The sequence below is a fragment of the Heliangelus exortis genome, chromosome 3 (genome assembly GCF_036169615.1).
Source record: "Heliangelus exortis chromosome 3, bHelExo1.hap1, whole genome shotgun sequence".
NCBI classification, from domain to species: domain Eukaryota; kingdom Metazoa; phylum Chordata; class Aves; order Apodiformes; family Trochilidae; genus Heliangelus; species Heliangelus exortis.
The window spans coordinates 16,412,135-16,430,592 of record NC_092424.1 but is presented as its reverse complement, the minus strand read 5'-3'; the positions used below and the strand labels follow the sequence as shown (position 1 = coordinate 16,430,592).

At 35.3% G+C, this 18,458-nt stretch overlaps 1 protein-coding gene across 3 annotated transcripts in view; it reads right to left on the bottom strand.

Annotated features, from left to right (window-relative positions):
- The window catches only part of BABAM2 (BRISC and BRCA1 A complex member 2), a 162,526-nt gene that overhangs the window by 142,506 nt on the left and 1,562 nt on the right, over positions 1-18,458 (bottom strand). For all 3 annotated transcript variants that reach the window (XM_071739394.1, XM_071739393.1, XM_071739395.1), the window contains exon 2: positions 16,033-16,192. In XM_071739394.1, the coding sequence (XP_071595495.1) occupies positions 16,033-16,160 (128 nt within the window). In that variant the 5' untranslated portion in view covers positions 16,161-16,192. The remainder of the gene's footprint in view (positions 1-16,032; positions 16,193-18,458) is intronic.

Below are 18,458 nucleotides of genomic sequence, written 5' to 3'. Positions count from 1 at the left end.
GCCATTAAGCATGTTAAGTTTACCATCTGTGAGCATTTGTTATCTTCATCTTATCTTTATTATATTTGTTTATCTGGAACACTGCATCGAGTAACTCCTGCAGCTCTATCTGCCTTACCATGAAAGAGGCATCATGACAAACAAGGTGTTCTTAATTCTCACTAACACTCAAAATGCTTCTGAGAGCAATTTCTCTCAGATGTTGGTTCTGTATCTTTTCTCTTTACACTCTGAAATACAAGGAACCAACATGGCCCCAGCTTCAGAGCGTTTTTATTCAGTGGGCTACATGTACTAGTTCAACAAATTTGTACCCATAGCTTCATCAAAAATAATCAGCCACAGAACTAGAGATAATTAACTTTAAGTTTCTTCAAAAATACCACGCAAACCACTTGTGTGTACCTACAACCTAGCACAGATACAATTAACAGCCTACATTAATTAAAAAAAACCACAAAACACCCTGTTTTCTCAGCATCATTACAGAAATTAGATAGCTGTCCTTGCAAATGAAAGGGAAGCAATGTCTCCTATCTTCATTTTAAAAAGCATTTTGCAATGTCTTCTGAGAGCACCATGCAAGACAATCTACAGAAATATAATGTAGATACAGCTACTGTCAGATGTGTGCAGAGCTGACTGGAAAGCAAGTTTCAGCAAAGATTCATTCACATCTTGCTTCATATCCAGAAAGAAGGCACTGAATGGGTTTTCTTCTGGTACAACGTTACCTTGCCTTTCATTGGAAGACTAATGATGGAAGTGAGATAATGTTTATTAAAGCTGTTGATGATGCCAACATGACAGTGAAAGCAGGTGCTGTGCTGGATGACAGGACCGGAGCTGAAAAACATTCTGATTTAACAGTCTGTAATACTTCTTCTTGAATTACATCTAGGTAGGACTTAGCAAAAGCAGTAAGTATCACCACCCGTATTTCCAGTAAAATTGTTTTTTGTTTGAGAATATGAAAGATTGGAGGTGCAGTGCATCTGAAACAAGAAAATGTAATTTTTTCAAAGATGTGCTTTTTTCAGTCGGTGAGAACAGCACAACAGGAATGCCCATTGTTGAGGTGTTTTCACAGCTTAATTTAAATGGATTAATTTAAAAGCTATAGGTATGAGAGCATTATTATCTACTTTGAAGCAATTTCTAAGGCTTACGTCACATATGAAGCCAATTCTAGAAAGCATACAAAAAAGCAACACAAAAAATACCCCACCTGTGCAGGTTCTAAAATATCTCTGTAACATCAGTTAATAGTTAATGGAAGTTGCTTTTAAAGTATCACAGCTCACAGTCACAGGCATATTTCTCAAATACCATAAGAATAAAATTCTTGATAGTTTTTCAAAAGGCACAAAAATTTGTGATCCCGCAAATACCCTACAATCTTTATACAATCTTCTCTTTTAGTGCAACTGGCCATTTAGAAATACTTAAAGAAAGTATAATATACTTTAACATGAAAATAAAAGCCTGATTTAATGGTAAATGTTCCTAAAAGCAATACTAAGGAATTTACCTAGATTATTACACATACCTAGAGATGTTTTCAATTTTACTGGTCTAGAAGTGATAGAAAGTGACAGTATATTCACAATTTTTTTTTCACTCTGGCTAGGCTGTGCAAGAGACCTCAATCACTGAAATATGCTGAGCAACCAAGCAAAAATACTTTCACTTAAAAGGCCACAGTTACGAAGTTCCTAAGGCAAACCAAAACTTCAGTACATCTAGCAGTCTATCTGTGACCTTATTTCAACAGAAAGCAACAGAAAATGTTCTGGCTACAGATACCTCCTGCTTGAATTCTTTAACACGCAGAACCTCTCACAATTACAAACATGCCCAAGCCAGATGCTTGGCCTCTGTCCTCCCCTAAATGTAAGATGTTACAGTTCCTGATGCTTTTAATTCATGTGGCCCACACAGATGTCACAGTGAAAATTAACAACTTGTTAACCACAACATCTTGTAAAGATTACTTGTTGTCTTATCTTTGCAGGTAACTGACAAGACAAAACAGTAGGTGTTGAAAATTAATTTCAGCAACTGGTTCCAATTAATGATGTTCTATTTTCCTCTTTATTAGTGGAAAAATATTACACCGTTTTGCATATCTTCATCTAAATAGTCAATAATTCACATAGGGAAGCCATGGAAGCAAGAATTAATACTCTGATGGTCAGAGCAGTGCTATGAATCAGTCTTCATGATTAATGCTATACTACTAAATCTCCCACAATGTATTCACTATTAAAATATCAAAGAATCATCAACTTGACAAGTTTCCACAAAAAAGGAACATCCTGGAATGTGTCACTTAAAATCACGCTGCCCTATTCCAAGGAGCTATGCTGAGCCCTACATCTGGAATCTGGAATCAAGTATGCAAGAAACCAGAGCTAAATTAAAACACTTTCTCAGTAGATTTTAGCTAAACTCCTTGAGCAAATATCGCAGATTAAACTTGAGGTGAGATACATTACATGCTTATAAAATATGCATTCCAAGTAGAAGACAAGCAGAACATTTCTTCATTGACTGTTTGATGCATCTTGCAGATGGAATTTTCTGTGACCTTTTGGGAAAGGTTTTCTTTTACAGTAAATAGAACACACAAACTAAGTTCTTATTTAAAAAAAAAAGTCGCTGTCAGCACCAGATGCTTAGTGAGAAGTGTGCAGAACTCTTTACCAGCCACAAAAGCAAACAGGAAAGATTTTCCAATAGGAAAAAAATAAAAGGCCTTTTTCTATAAAATTAATCCTTCTTCTGAGAGTATTTTCAAAGCCACTAGAAAGGCAGTTCTAGTTGAGCTTAACATTGAAGTTTTCTCTTATACCAATGTACTTACAATGAATTATTCTGTTGAAATTACTCTCCTGTTTTGTTTAAGCTACATTTATTCACACTCCTAAGTCAATCTGATATTTTTCAGGATTTAAGTCATTTGGATAAGAGAACTGTGATTTCAACATAGTCTTCCAATCAATTAGTCTTTTAAAACCATCTTTTAAAACTTCTCTTGAGAATACTTAAATTATTTGGGCTCTGGTAAGATTTTATGCAAAATAACTCTGTACCAGCTGAAGAAATCACAACAAAAAAAGAACCCAAGTATTTACCACCCAAATCTTTAAAGTTTGGAGATAAGTGGTTATTCTTGCCAAACAATTGTGGAAAAAACAAACTAAGTGACAAACACCCCCACCAAACCCACCTCTTTATATCCCAAAATTCCAGTCTGAGGCTCATTTTATATACCACTCCTACCTACCTTCTATATACCACTACTATACCTACTGCTTAGAACAATATAAAACCATAGCAAACATCCAGAGATGTCAGAAGTACAATAGTTCTACTGAAAAACATACAATTGTCTTTTTATTTCTTCTTTTTTACTTGGTGGTAAGGGTGTATGCCCTGACATTCATGTATTTATGACTAACAAATATTTTTATTAAAGAAAGTATGTAATGTGTTGAATCATTCTTCTTCAGACGATATATAAATTTTATCCCTTTTAATATCTGAATAAAAACCAACAGTAAATTTTACTGTACAAGAGTAGAACAAAATTAGACTAGGAATTTTAGCCACTATAATTTCAGGAATTGAATATTGAGACTACCTAACCCAAATAGCCAGCAACGAAAAACTTCTTTAATCTTCCAATGCTTAGGCTGACACACTTGCTGCTCTTAAGGATCAGTACTTTTTGGATAATAGAAAACTTTTTTGTTCAGCAGGCTGTTGATGTAAAAGCCAAGAAGGCTTCACACAGCATTAGAAATACCACAAAGGAAGTTCTGACCAATGGCTGCTTTCCCAACCCTTCTCAGCTCTGATGTACCTATTATATGTTTCTAATTGTTCCTATATATCTCATCCTGTTTGAGAAAAGAGGGGTCAATTTCCTTTTAGAATATTAAGTATTTTAGCAACGACAAGACATCATTCAGTCAGGGGTTTAGAGGCTTATGGTTTTGTCAAGAAGAGTAAAATACATTTCAGAGGCAAAGAAAGGTAAACTCCTTGTTATAAGCAAGAGGCAGCAAACTCAATATTCCTCCCAAAAATCTTATGGTGACATTTGCTTAGAAAAACACCTTAATGTTAAACTCAAGTAGAACAGCCTTTGTTGATGCCTTTAGATTCTTCTTTCCTCCCATTTTTGTGGATGGAAATCTGCTCCAGTGTTCCTTGAAGACACAATATTTCATCCCATTTAATTAAGAATTAATTGCAGAATTCACAACAGATGGGTAAGTCCTCTACAGAGGCATTAAGAATAATTAAAGTGTATGGAGGGGGGAGGAGAATAGAAGAAAGGCCAGCAGGTGACAGGGTTTTCACAAGAACCAGAAAACAGAAAAAAGGTAAAAATCTCATTTTAGAGAGCTGAAAGTGATGGTACAGACCTGTATCATACTGCAGCTCCCTGTAACAGTATCCAGGGATAAAAGTTTTACAGTCTCTGAGAGGTCTGCAAATACGTAAGAAGAGTACTGAGCAGCTGCTGCTGAAAATCAAGAGATCCAACCAAAATCCTGTCAATCAGGCAAAATTAGAAATGGGAGAGATACTCTAGTCAAGCAATTTTCATCTTCAGTTCCCATTCTTTTTACAGACATACATGTTACACATATGAGAAAGAGGGACTTGCACTTTAAAGACAAACACACACACACCGCTGCTTTGGGGAAATATAAATCCAGTTGCATTTAGAGTGTTCCCTACCAAATACATGTTCACATTAAAATATTAAAAGACAAATACCAATTCATAATTATTCAAAATAACTTTCCAGTAGGTAAACCTGCTCTTTCCATAAAACTCCTTTGTACCCTTGCTGGTTTCTTCAAACTTAGAATAAAATTAAACTGTGTACAAAAACTACTTTTGATATTAAAATATATGACAATGTTGGGTTTGAATCCTGTTAATATGTGTGATAGTCCAGAACTGCAAGAGGATTGCAATCCATAGCTACCAACAGGGAAATTCCAAGGTGTCTCCAGATATGTCAGTTACATTCCCAACAAAACCTTTACCTACTCTAAGTGCTGCTTTTCCTTTACATACATATTTATGTTTTCTTGTATGAAGTTCATCGTGCTTACTGGAACTTTTAGAAAGGAGTGGGATGCTAGGCAGAACACACAGCCTAGGAAAACAGCCCCTCACTTCCCTCCCACCCATAGGCAGATTTGCACTTTTCAAAAAGTACAGTTCCAATAACTATTTTAAGTTAACTCAATTGTCAGCAGCCTGCTTTCTATAGAAACTGTCTACAAAAGTATTTAATGACTATGTCAATTAGTAAAACAAATATGGAAGCTGTACATTAACAAAAAATATAGGTTTACTTAATGTGAGTGAGAGTTTGCCAAAGCAGGTGTTCCAGGTGGAGAAAACTCTGGACTCACTTCTAGAATGGGAATTCTCCCTCACATCTGCCCTGGTCTTGTGGCAGGTGTGCAATATCCTGAAATTCTACAATCTCCCAAACTACAGCTACCTCTGCTGGGGGCAGACATTCAACCCAGCCCCTACGAGGGAAACGAAGGAAATAAATGTATGTTTGCTTTGCAGTCATCTCAGAGAACTTCTGCATCAAGTGAAAACACACACAAGGCCCACAATTAGGATTTGATTTTTTTTTTAATCACAATCTCACTGTTCAGTTAGCCTAGGAAGTCTGACTTAAGAACAGCTCTTCTCCAGTCACAAGAGTAGGATGGGCTGGAAAGGGCAACCACCAGAAATAATATGAAGACCGAGCTGATAACCAGCACCACATGTAATATCCTTGCAAGCATCCTTGAAAAATAGCTCTGAAGAACAGACTATCTCAAATGTTTCCATTCATGAAATCCTCACAGTTCAGGATGTGAACCCTTTACTATCTGTCTCAAGGAGCCAATTATGATATGAATAAGGCAAATCATTAACAACTGACAAAGGAAGTTTTCAACAAAACTTGCTTTCCAAACTTGCTTTAGAAAACATCTTCTATAATTAAACCCAAAGCAAGATATCTTACACATACACAGTAATTGCCTGGAATTCCCTTTGAAAACTACACGTGCTACAAATACTCCATGAAATAATAAAATAGAAAAAGAAAATGGAAATTTTAATGAAGGAGTGATTGAAAAATTAAGAGAAACAAGGAAACTGCAATGGAGTAACACTCGTAATGAACACTTCAGTTTCGATAAATAAACTACTGGATTTACAGTACCATAAACTACATTTCTGTCACACATTCAAGAAAGGAAATGGCACTATTTTATCACACTGTTGCTGTACCCTAAATCCTTGGAAATTAAGAGCAAAGTTTTAGAGATGAGTATGACAGAGTATTAGATGTATCCTCTGGATTTACTTAATCTCCTGTTTCCTATTTTCACAACTATCATTTGATTATGTATTACTTTGTAACGAGTTAAAACCTAATAAACTCTCATGTGCTACTGTGAATTCAATTTCTGAAAAAAAACCAACAACAAACCAGACAGGGAACATTCCTGCTTATAGATTACCCCAAAAGAGAGTAATTCTTTGCCAAGTGTGAAATTACAGTCTATCACCTGATGTTTCAGGTACTTTCAGGTGTTCACAGAAAGAGCAAACCCATGCAGAAGCTCATACTCACAAAGCTAAGTTATTATCAACATTGTCATTTAGTATTGCTCCCAATATTGCCTGCAGTAGTCATAAAGACTCTTAAACTTATTTTCTAAGTAATTTTTTTTTTAAATTTGATCACAGAACTGGTCAGCTTATTGGAAAACGCAATGAATTCCTATCAGAAAAAAAACCCACATAAGGACTAGAAGCGTAGTCCAAGTTCATACATATTCCCCCTTTAACCAACTAAATAGTAAAATAGTATTAAATAAATAATATTAATATTAATATTAAATCCTAGTATTAGGACAGATTCAGTGATACTATGTCTTTTCACATTTTCTCTTTAAGTTTTCTTCTAATTGCAGCTTCTCAGAGCTTTCTGTCATGGATCTTTATTGTATTCTGAATCTTATAAACTCAGAATAAATTTATACTAATACAATGGCTATAAATCGGGTTCTTAGAATAACTCTGAACATAACTCCATAGTTTTCAGTGACACATTCAAAATTGTGTGCATTCATAGATAATACTACTGAACTGGAGACACAGCAGAAAGCCTAGATGAAAGAAAAGATGACACCCAAAGAAAAATACCAGTAGTTCTCCTATTTCTAGCATTAGTTTATATTAATCACAACATTAAAGATATGCAACAGACTACAAACATAGGAAAAACCTAATTATATACAAAATCACAACAGATCACCCTGTGGAACCACAGCTGCAGAAGACAAGCTCCACACAGCTGCATGTTACATTACTCCAGGAAGTCTGGTTCAAGACCTCTTGTTCTCACCTTCATTCTCATAGTTCACAATACTATTTACAAGGCTACACCACAAAGCATAAAATTAGTCACTCTCAATGGTCTCATCTAACTACACCTAAAGAGAGAAATTCCATATACCTCTTTAAAAAAAAAAGAGTCCTCTTTTAAAAGTCCTCTCTTCCCTGCAAATACTTGTTCTTGTCCTCACAATCCAGTTCACTGTTTTCTCCCAGCATCACAGCTGGACCTGGCTCATCCCTCACCAGCCTCACAGACACAGAAGAATAAGTAGGATCTCCTGCAAGGACAAAGACTATTTATGACCAGTTCCTTTTGATCCCAGTGAAGAGAGCTCAGTTTATCCAAAGTTCCTGTAACTTTGGGTCTCCAACCTACTGCAACTGCTCTTACTCATCTTCATGCCACTTTCAATACCTCACTTAAAGCCTCAAGTTCTCCTCCTCCTTTATCCACCTAGGAAAACTTTATTTTGCCTGTGTGCAACAGGTTAAAACTAAAATAACAGAAATCACATGAAACATATGACTCTAAATTGCCAAGGAAATCTGTCTTCATTGCCTGTAATGGGCTTGCAGTTGTCCTAAAATTGTGTAACTCCTATAGGGTTTAAGCTAAAGCTTATGACTTAAGGTTTAATGGACCCTGAGAGACAAAAAAAAAAAAAACAAAACAAATAATCAACCATCTTATTAGCTAAAAAATTTCTCATTACAGAAAAGTTCTTAACAAAGAACATGAAACATAGTATTATTCCCCTCCAGAAATAACAAAATCTATGGCTGAAGTGCAGAACAAACTGCAAACCAACTTTTTACTCACGAGATGGAAACCAACATTCTAGAAGAAGTGGTAAAAATAAAAAAAATAAAAAAAAAAAAAAAAGAAAGAAAGAAATAATGTAAAGTGGGAGACACTTTGAAAGGTCACTGGTAACCATAACTGCAAATAGGAATAACTCAAGTTTTTCCGTGGAGTAAAAAACTGACCATCTAACCCAGAGCAACAGGTAATGTCACATTTTTCATTTAAAAACCAGATTTCAGTGATGTGTAGGAATCTGGGGCTTTTTTTATTTTTATGAAAATATAATTTTAGACAATTTTATATTTGGCTTTTTTTGGTCTATTCTCCATAATGAAATTCTTCAATTTCCTTTAATTAACTTAATTACATTAGGATTCTTTTATCTTGCAATAATGAAAATATTCACTGTTACTGGTCTAACTTTATTCTTCCAGCTGTATACTAGAGATTAAAAATAACAGAACCTGTGGCATGCACATCAGAGAATTCTGCCTCAGATATACCAAATCCTTTCTTTCAGGAAGGGCAAAATAAGTATGTTCCCTTTTCCCAAGCTTTACTTTTCTAAAGATTGTTTAGGAACTTTACCTCAAGGACTGAATTCAGTATCTTCAATAAAAATATCAATTTCAAGATCAAATGAAACTGTTCACTTTTACATACAGCTCTAAGTCTTCTTTTCAGTTGCTCATTTCCAGTTAGATAATATTTGCTTCAAGGTCCATCTATGCTGCACAGTGCCAAGTAAACACCTAAGCTAAGAGTACCAAGAAATAGATTAAAATAGCTCAGATTCAGCACTGCATTGATGTGGTTGGTCTGCTTCCCCCTGACTTTGAGGCATGAAGCCTACACTACAAATTCAGTGCTGGTCAGAGTGACCTGAACAGTCAGAAAAATTAATTTCTCTATCAGTCACAAGAAAGGACACCATGACTGATGGGTCAAGAGAACCCAAAGCATTTAGAAGGGGAGCAACAGAGAGATGTCAATCTAAGTGCCAAACAAAGAAACCCATATGATAATGAAACTTCTCTGAAAATTTTTATGCAAACTAACATACTAATCAATACAGTATATGAAATGGCCTCAACAGTTTTTGATTTCCCAGACTGTTAGAGAACGATTGTGTAGTTAAAAAACAGTGTACAGATTCTGTTTCCAAAAATTAATGGTTTGCTTCCTTTATTATCACTGACTCACAGACGTAGTTTACAGAAGTATTCCCATTGATTTCTGTTGGCTACAATATAAAATTGGAAGAATCAGATTTTCAACATTTGCATACCAGTCTGTCAAGCTCAAGCCTCTGGTTATATCCTATGCTTTTGAAGCCTCTAAACTCATCAGACAATGACTGCAACAAACAGGCTAAAACAAAAAAAAAATTACATTTTGCTTCAGCTTCATCAGAAGTATGCATTAGCTATTTAATGTTAGGTATAATACGAGGGATTCCAACATACATGAAGTGTAATTGCATATGTAAGGCTGGAAGAATTTACTGATCAGCTCTCCAGGAGCACATTTTTCTCTACTCAGCAAAAAAATAAAAATCAGTATCCAGTTATTCTCAGCTTCTTGTGAAATGTAGTATGCACCCAAGATCCATGGTATGCTAGAGATCTGTTCAGCTTGCATTAAACAAATGCTGGATCTGTTTGATTGCAAGGGTTTGGAAAAGGTGGATAAATTGGACCAGATAACAATTATTAGATTTTTTAGCTATCTTTACAACAACAAAAAAATAAGGTCTTAAGAAATTTTTCTCTTGCAGCAATGCACAATGCAAAGAAATAAGACTGACATCTATTACAATAGCAGAAAGTCCTGGGCAGAGACCTACAATATTTTAATGTAAGCCCTGGCTTTGAAGGAGTGCTCAGTCAGTTACCAAGGTACACACAGCCAAAACATACCTTTAAATACCTTGCTAAGGTACATCTTTCCAACTGTATTTGGCACATATGTTAGTACTACATCACGCAAAGCTCTCTTTAAACAAATCAGAAAAGAAACAGCATTTGTATCAAATAGTTTCTCCTCATTTTTATATAAGCATAAAACTGGTAGACATTACATTTAGTTTTTTCAAGGTCAGAAAAAAGGAAGTCACTCATTGCTGCAGACTACAAATACCAGCAAAGGCACACTATGTACTGTTTAAACTGAACAAATAGTAATAAAAAGTATGTAGTCTGTCAAAATAGAGCCTAAGTTAGAGCAATTATATGCTACCTTCACTTTTTCAAATAGTTTCTTTACTTACAGCACTTAAGACTGACAAAACACACTTTTTTTTCTGAACAACTTCAAGCACCTTGCTTAAAACTGGTGTAAAAAATGCCAAACTCTGTGGAGAATATTAACAAAACCATCACCAAATGTATGCACTACACTTAGATCTTTATCAGACAGACATTTTGCCTTTGTTTTTTTTTTAGATTCAGAAATTAATGCAGGGAAACAGACAGCTTTTTTGAACCAGCACCAAAAAAATGAGTTTGGAATTTCAAGTGCTGTTTCACAGCAGCAGTGCCATTGTCCCATCAGAACTTCAGCCTGTTAAATTTTGAGTAACAAGCTGCTAGTACTGAGATTCTTTGTAGCGAAGAAATGTATCTATTACCAGAAAGTGTAATGAAACTACCTAAAATCTGTGCAAAAGTAAATAACTCATGACTTATCCAATATAGCAGTAAGAGACTTGTAAGACCATACTTCATTCTTTCAAGCACACATGCTACTCAGAAGGTACTTATTTTTTTTTAAAGTTTTTCATAGTAACTTTGTTCAGAAAAGTCACATTCCTTCATCTTCAGACAAAACCACAAGGCATGTTAAAAAAAACCCTACTTATAGATATTAACGCGAATGGACTGTGAACTTCCCTTCAGTGAAGTAGAATCTTTTAATTTAAATTAATCAAAAGCAAAAGATCAAGTAAAAGTTAAAATAATCACTAGAGTATTGTAACAGTATTTCACAGTAAAAAAAGCAATCTTCATGAAATACACACATAAAATGCATATTTACTTTAAAAAGGGAAATGCCCAAGAGAAAAGGAAATACCAAAGCATATTGCAGTCTACTTGATAACACAAAAAAGTAAAACATAATTCTTTACTAGGAAGCAGGGCAATAAAGTTCTAAGTATCTGATTACAACTTGATAGGGTATTTCTATGTTAAAATCTACTCCAGATAGTACTACATTCTTTTGACTACTCTTCATTTAGGCTTCTTTCAGGAACATAATTATGTGTAAATACAGCTCAGTATTAAGCAGAGAGAGAAATCAACAATGAATCGGAAAGGTGCAAAAAACAAAATACCAACATGGTAACATATATTACTACAAACCAGTCACATAAAAATTCCACAATTAATTTCCTCATAAATATGGAACAATATAGCCAAGTATGAAATTAATGAGTGGGCATCTAGAAAAAAAAATAGAATCTTAATATATGCAGCTTTAAATCACTGTAGTAATTTTGAAGTTCTGCCTGGTGCAACACATCAAAGTTATTTGAAAAACAAAATAAAGTTTGGTGAGTAAGAATAGGGTTGCAGCACAATTTGAAGCTCAGGCATGGGCTCTGATGAACAGCTGTAAAGGAAAAAAGTTCTTGAAGGCAATGACTGCCACAGATACACTTTGACCAGTTTAACATACCATAGGAAAAGCAACAGCCTCAAAATTGTATTCTGCATTATGCAATAATTAAATACCCTTCACACAGGAAAATGTCCTCTATTTATAAATCTACCTAATAATAACCTTTCCCTATTCAACATCTTTCCCATGACTATATGTATAAACACTAAGAAAAATGCCTTAGCCTCAACTAAGTTCATTATGAGCAGATTTTAACATCTAATTAAGATGGGTCACTATTTCAAAGGGACACCACTAGAGAGAAACTGCAATATATGGTGCAATATATGGCACTGACTCAGTTGGCAGCAGTATTTTCTTTGGGTCTAGAATAAGATAATATCCTATGCAGGAGTTAAAATCTGTTGATCCATTCTGTCATCTCAGAATGTCTTTTAGAAATGCAACAGGGATCCTTGTCAGGGTTTTCTTATCATCAGAATCAATGCTGCTAAAGGTGCTATATTTCAGATCAATAGGATCTCCCTCCCACACTTGCTAGCAAAGCAACTTAATATACCAGAATATTCTACACTTTTAATCTAACATCAGCTCTTTAATATACTTTATAAAACACAACAAAAATAAGCAGTCAATCTTAACAATAAGTTAGAAGAAGTGCAAAGTTAGTTTTTTTACCAAAACCATCTGACAGGTGGATTCACTTTTCAGGCAACTAAAGGCTTAGTATGTTTGCCATGTGTAAGTCAAAATCAACTGACCTGATAGTCTATAAAAAAGGAGCTTGATCTTGCACTGGTGAAACAAAATGGAAATTCCTTCTACCTTTGAGATGAGAATCTCAAAGCCAAGGCTCTGAATGGGCAAGGCCTTGGAGAGTTATTACTGTATTCCCTGTTAACCACAACTTCAGTTTCTAAAATGTAAGAAATGAAAACAAATGGATCTTCAGTTTGTGGTTGGATTTTTTTTCTTGTGTGTGTGTGTGGGGGGGGTTGTTGTGGTTTATTTTTTTTGTTTTGGCTTTTGTTTGTTTTTGTTTTTTAATACATGCTAAAGCACTGGTTTGTCAGGAAAGCAGAGTAAATCAGTAACTCATAATTTTCTATCAGATTTACAGTGTGGTTCGTGACAGGGGAGCAGACATGCAGCTCCTCTCCTTGACCCAGAAGCTTCCAAATACTTCTGTTTTCAAAGTTAATTGCTCTTGAGATTACTATCTTAGGTATTTTAACAACTTAAAGGTCATAGTAAAATTGTGTTTATTTTATTGCTAAAAATCTTCCACATAACACAGCAGTTAAAGCACAAAATATTTGCAAGTTCTGTAACAAACTCAGCCTAGGCTATGCATTTACAGCTCTTTTTTGAATAGTACAAGCACCATTCAAAAGCAATTTCTGAACTGACAGTACTTACAAATAGTCATATTAATTTGAGATCAAGAACTGCTTTTTATTTAACTTCAAACATTGAATCTATTACCTCTTCCTCACCTTGCTGTTACACTTCTAAAGCCTGACTTTGTCCCACTGAAACTGAAAGTTTTTTAATTGATGTCCTGAACCTCATCCCCATTACTCTAACAGCCGTTCTCATCATTTTTCTCCCATTTATGTCCAACCTCTATGTCCTTATAATTTTGTTTTTTCATGTGCATCACCTACATTTGCCTTTGCCTGCTATTTCCTCTGCATTGTCATTTCTATCTTTAGAAAGGCTAAACGAAAGTGAAAGTATACAGGGATTTTAATAATCTTGTGATATGAGGAGAGGGGAGGAAAGCAGACCAATAGTTTTCAATCCCTTTTTCAACTCTGAGCCCTACAAACTTTCCCTTTAAATGCAGTCTCCAGTCTCCAGCAGTGAAGTTGGATGTACTCACAGTATGGTGGGTTGGGGATTTTCTTAATAATCAACATACACAAGCATCTCAAAAAGAGTCTGTGGAGTCCCAAAAGCTCCTACATCAAAAGCTTAAAGATCACTGAACTAGACCTTGAGTTATGGAAGGGACTTCTCTACTTCTGTGATGCACCCTTGGCTCTCTCTTAAGGAATTTTACTTAAGTAAAATTAGTTTACCTGGCACTGTAGAACACTAAATCATAAGGAACTTTGCGTAAATTCAGAATTTTCTATTATTTATAAGTTAATAATTACTTCTTTTTAACAAGAAAAATCTTTCCTAAACACCCACATGCATGAAATTAATATCTCAAAGAAATTTCAAGCAATTGCTATTAAATCCCATTTAGAATAATGCTTTTAAGAAACTTATTTGTTAAAAAAAAACAAAAAAAACAAAAAACCAAATAAAACAAATAAACAAAAAACCCCAACCAAAACCACAACAAAACACTTGAAAAATAATTCTCAACTAAATGCAGATACTTGATTATCCTAGCTCCATCTCCTAATAACCTCAAGCCATGTAAAAAAGCTACACACAAAAGCCTCAACATAAAGAATGAGGTTCATTTCTATGTTCCAGAACAAGAAAAAAAAAATATTCCTATCACTTGCATACAGCTGAGCTTATGCCTTTAAGCAAGATATGGGACAACCTCTATCAGGGGCTGTTCTTATGTTGTAGACTCCATGTAAAACACAGTTACTATACAATTCAAATCACTGCTTTTGGGTGACAGGCACAGTTGAGGGCAGGTTTTAGTTTTTTAAAAGAACAAACTCTTGGAAAACATTCAGGATTTACCAAAGCAAATTCAAAACCTTTTCATTAAGATCACTGGCTGAAAATTTCAGATGCTTGTTAAAAAATTCAAAAGAAATTCTGAAAGAGTTAGCTAGAAGACACCACTTTATATTATTTTAATCTGTTGTTTTAAATGCAGGCAACATAAGCATTCAATGGACAGAGAGCAAAACCATTATCTACCTCTTTGTAGGCTGGTAACTTCACCACTAGACTACAGCTGTATTTTTTCTACCTGATTTGTATTTCCTTCTCTCAGATCCAACATGAAAAATAGCTCCCATCTCAGCCCTCCTGTAAGGCTAGTTCAAGAGAAAGCAAGGTCCACTGCAAAATAATAGCAGCAAATGTATAACTGCTCAGCCTGTCTCACATAACTTCCAAACCTAAATGCCAACACAGAAAACTCTAACAAAATTACAGCTTCTTAGACCCCCAAGTAAATCTGTGCTTTACCACAGCACCTTCCAGGGAGAGAATGGCTCCTTTCAAACCAACCCTGAAGTCACACCTCCTTCCTGAAAAGGCATTGTAACTAAACAGCCAAGCACCTCCCAAACTCTCCATGAAACTGTAGTAAAGCAGCCTACAGAAGGATATTAAACAAATTCTTCAGAAGAACTGAAGTGATTAGTGATGGTTCTCAAGATCTATTGGTTTGATCTATGTGTTTATACAGAGGTGGTGATTTAAACACCTTAAGATGAAGTGATTTCAGGCTCTGAACTCCAGTATACAATGAGAACTGGAGATACAGCTAGATGACATGACCAAATAAAAAAAAAATAGAGCAATTTCTGACACCCCTCACCATCACTATTCTTTTATCAGCTGCCCTGGGAGTCTCCCCTCTCTACAACATACCTGAAATAAACTGCACTTTTAGCATTTCACTTCCCCCAGAGTTCATTTGTACATGTGGATCCCTAACTCTATTACTATCTGAAATACACCATGAACCCTTCTGGATTAAAAAGAAAAGGAGCAGCTTGACCTATTCCCAATACCTGGTCCTACAGTAATTTGATGTACTGATCTTGACGAAGATCAGATAAAGGAAAAGTTAATTTTTTTTTACTGAGCATATTCATGACTACAGGTAAAGGTCACACAAATTTATCTTCAAGTTCTTAATTTATAGAAAAGATCCAGTAGGGAAGTGATAAACAGGAAAAAACATTTACAGCTATCTCACTCTTGAAAAACAGCATTACCAAGTGGCAAAGATGAAAGTGTTTTAACAGGATTATTATTGCCAGCTATATGACAAATTAAGTCTCCCAAACTACAAAATGGTAGTAAGGAAAAAAATAATCTAGTTAGCATTTAACCTCCAGATATATTGGAAATGCTTAAAATCACATGAATGTAGTAAAATTCAGTCCTGAAAAGACACCTTAACTGTGAGAGGCTGGACATTCTTTGTTGATTAGGAACTCACTCACCCTGATTTCAAGTCTGTAATCCGTAAGCAATTAGTAGCATCCAATCCTACTTTTCCATTTCTGACCACACTGGAAATGAAGGGCGAGAGAGCTGGAGAAATTCTGTTCAAGGCAACTTCAGGTGACATTTCAGTATCTTGCTCTTTCCTTTTGTGCTGAGCTGCATGGGGATGAGAGGTAGGAAAAAGAAATACAAAAACTACCTTACTAATTTGATAGAAATTCACATGCAAACATCAAAGGAAAAAAGCTAAACACACAAAAGAACAGCAATGTAGAATAACTGAAGCATGTACAGGTTTATAAAGAAAAAACAAACACAGGTAATTTTTCTTTGACCTCTGCAACAGTCAACACAGCCCATTAATTCAATAACAAACTTATGTCCTAGGCCCCTTTAATTAAGAACCTGCCCCTCTGAGAAAGAAAGAAAACTGGGAGTCATTCTGACACTTCACTGCATAGCCCTTCTTGTGAGGATTTCCATTAGGACTCTATAATTGACCAGCCACATTTATTCTGCTTCCACTGAAATCAATGGGACTGACATTATTGACTGCAATGGGATCAAGGGTTTGATTCTTTCTCCATGCTCTCATTCTAAATTTCTAATACCACCAGGGTAACCATAATCAGTATTACTTTTACATTATTTCAGTAGTTAGCTATTTACAGCATTTCATTTTGCCTTTTAAAGGCTAACCCTGCTTTTTTTTTTTTTTTTCCAGTGGTATTGCCATAGTCTTTGAGAGGCAGATAGGGAGGCTGATATACACCCATTTTAAGCACACCTTTTTCAGAAGTGCTTCCAGTTGCACATTTTAAGAACATTTTAGCTGAAATGGAGAAACTGAGCATCCACCCATTTTAACTCATTGTGCCACCGAAAAAATAAGAGAATGCGGATAAAAACGGACTGTGGTAGGAGAAGTGGAAGAAAAGAAGGGTAAGTAAACTTCTATAATGCTAACTTAACATATTCTATCATACTCTTAGGCAAAGAATTCCAGATGAAAATTAAGTGAACTTCAGTTCTAGAAAATAAAAGCCATGACTCAAGGTAACAAACATGCCACTGACAAGCAGGGCAGAAAAGCTCATTCTTAAACTCTGACAGCTATTTAATGGAACCACCAATACAGGGGGGTATTAATCAACTGGTCGATAAAAAGAATGTGAACACTCATGGCAACAGTTGCCATTTTCTGTTGCTTCTAATACTCAGTTTACAAGCATTAGTTGGTAACTAATGGATATTCTATAAACTGATAATTCACTGTAGCTGGTAGCAACATTAGTTACAGGTTTTGTTCTCATGGAAGTCATTCACTCTGAAAAAATACAAGGCAATGTTCAAGAAGAGTACTTATCCTAACTAATCAAAATGTATCTAAATAAAACAAAGGCCACACACTTAAAACAAAAAGACCAACAAACTAAAACTTGCTAAGTTTCCTTAGAACAGTAACTTTCCTAAGAACAGTAAGTATTTTTAATACAGTGTTTTTGGTATTTTTATGGCAACAAAGAAGCTGAAGATGAAATATCCATGTCCTAACTCATAATGTGTTCTCTTTATGTATATGATTTGCTGCAACTGATGATGGGCAACTTCTCAGGTTTGCTTAGCAAACACCTACAGCAATATAAGATGCTACCTCGTGTTTGTTACTGTTCTTCCCCAAATCACTGCCTGCTCACCTTTATTCTTTCCCAGTAAACTGACTGAACACAAGCCCATACGTGACCTATTTTAAAGCAGAGTTCAGTGAATTAGATTGAACATCTAATAAAAACGATTTTAAACTAAAATGATACTTTGCACAAGAGTGGCTAAACCACGGCCCACATTTCAGTCTGCCAGCTCTGCTGTAGGGGCAACTGGACTGATGAAGAACTTCTGAAACCATGACAAAAACAAGCCAAAAACCAAGCCTTCTGGTATTCTTAAAGGTATATACAATGAAATCAGAATAATGACACATTTTAAGGGGACTGTGTTATGTGAGTAGAACTGTGAGACGTAAGAGACACACGAGATGATCAAAGTTGAGCAGGAACAGATGGACCTTCCAAAATTAACTGCAGGATGAGATTCCTTATCTTTTTGTTAATTAAATATGCAGATATTGTCAAAACATGTAAATTGCTGCTAGAATTTTTTCCTGCTTTTAGCACATCATTTAAGATACTCAACACCTTCCAGGTAACAAGCCAGATAGACAAAACTTGAAAGGGTCACTATGAAGCTCAGCAGTTTATTTTGTAAACAAAGGTCTTGACGTAAGTAGTGTCATTTTCAAAAGTTTCAATTGCCATACAGAGGTTTTTTCCCCAGCTTAATTTTCCCACAGCACTGGTAACACAACATAAACTCAACGGAACTAACAAAAACAATATTCACCCGACTGCTTCCCTCGCAAAAC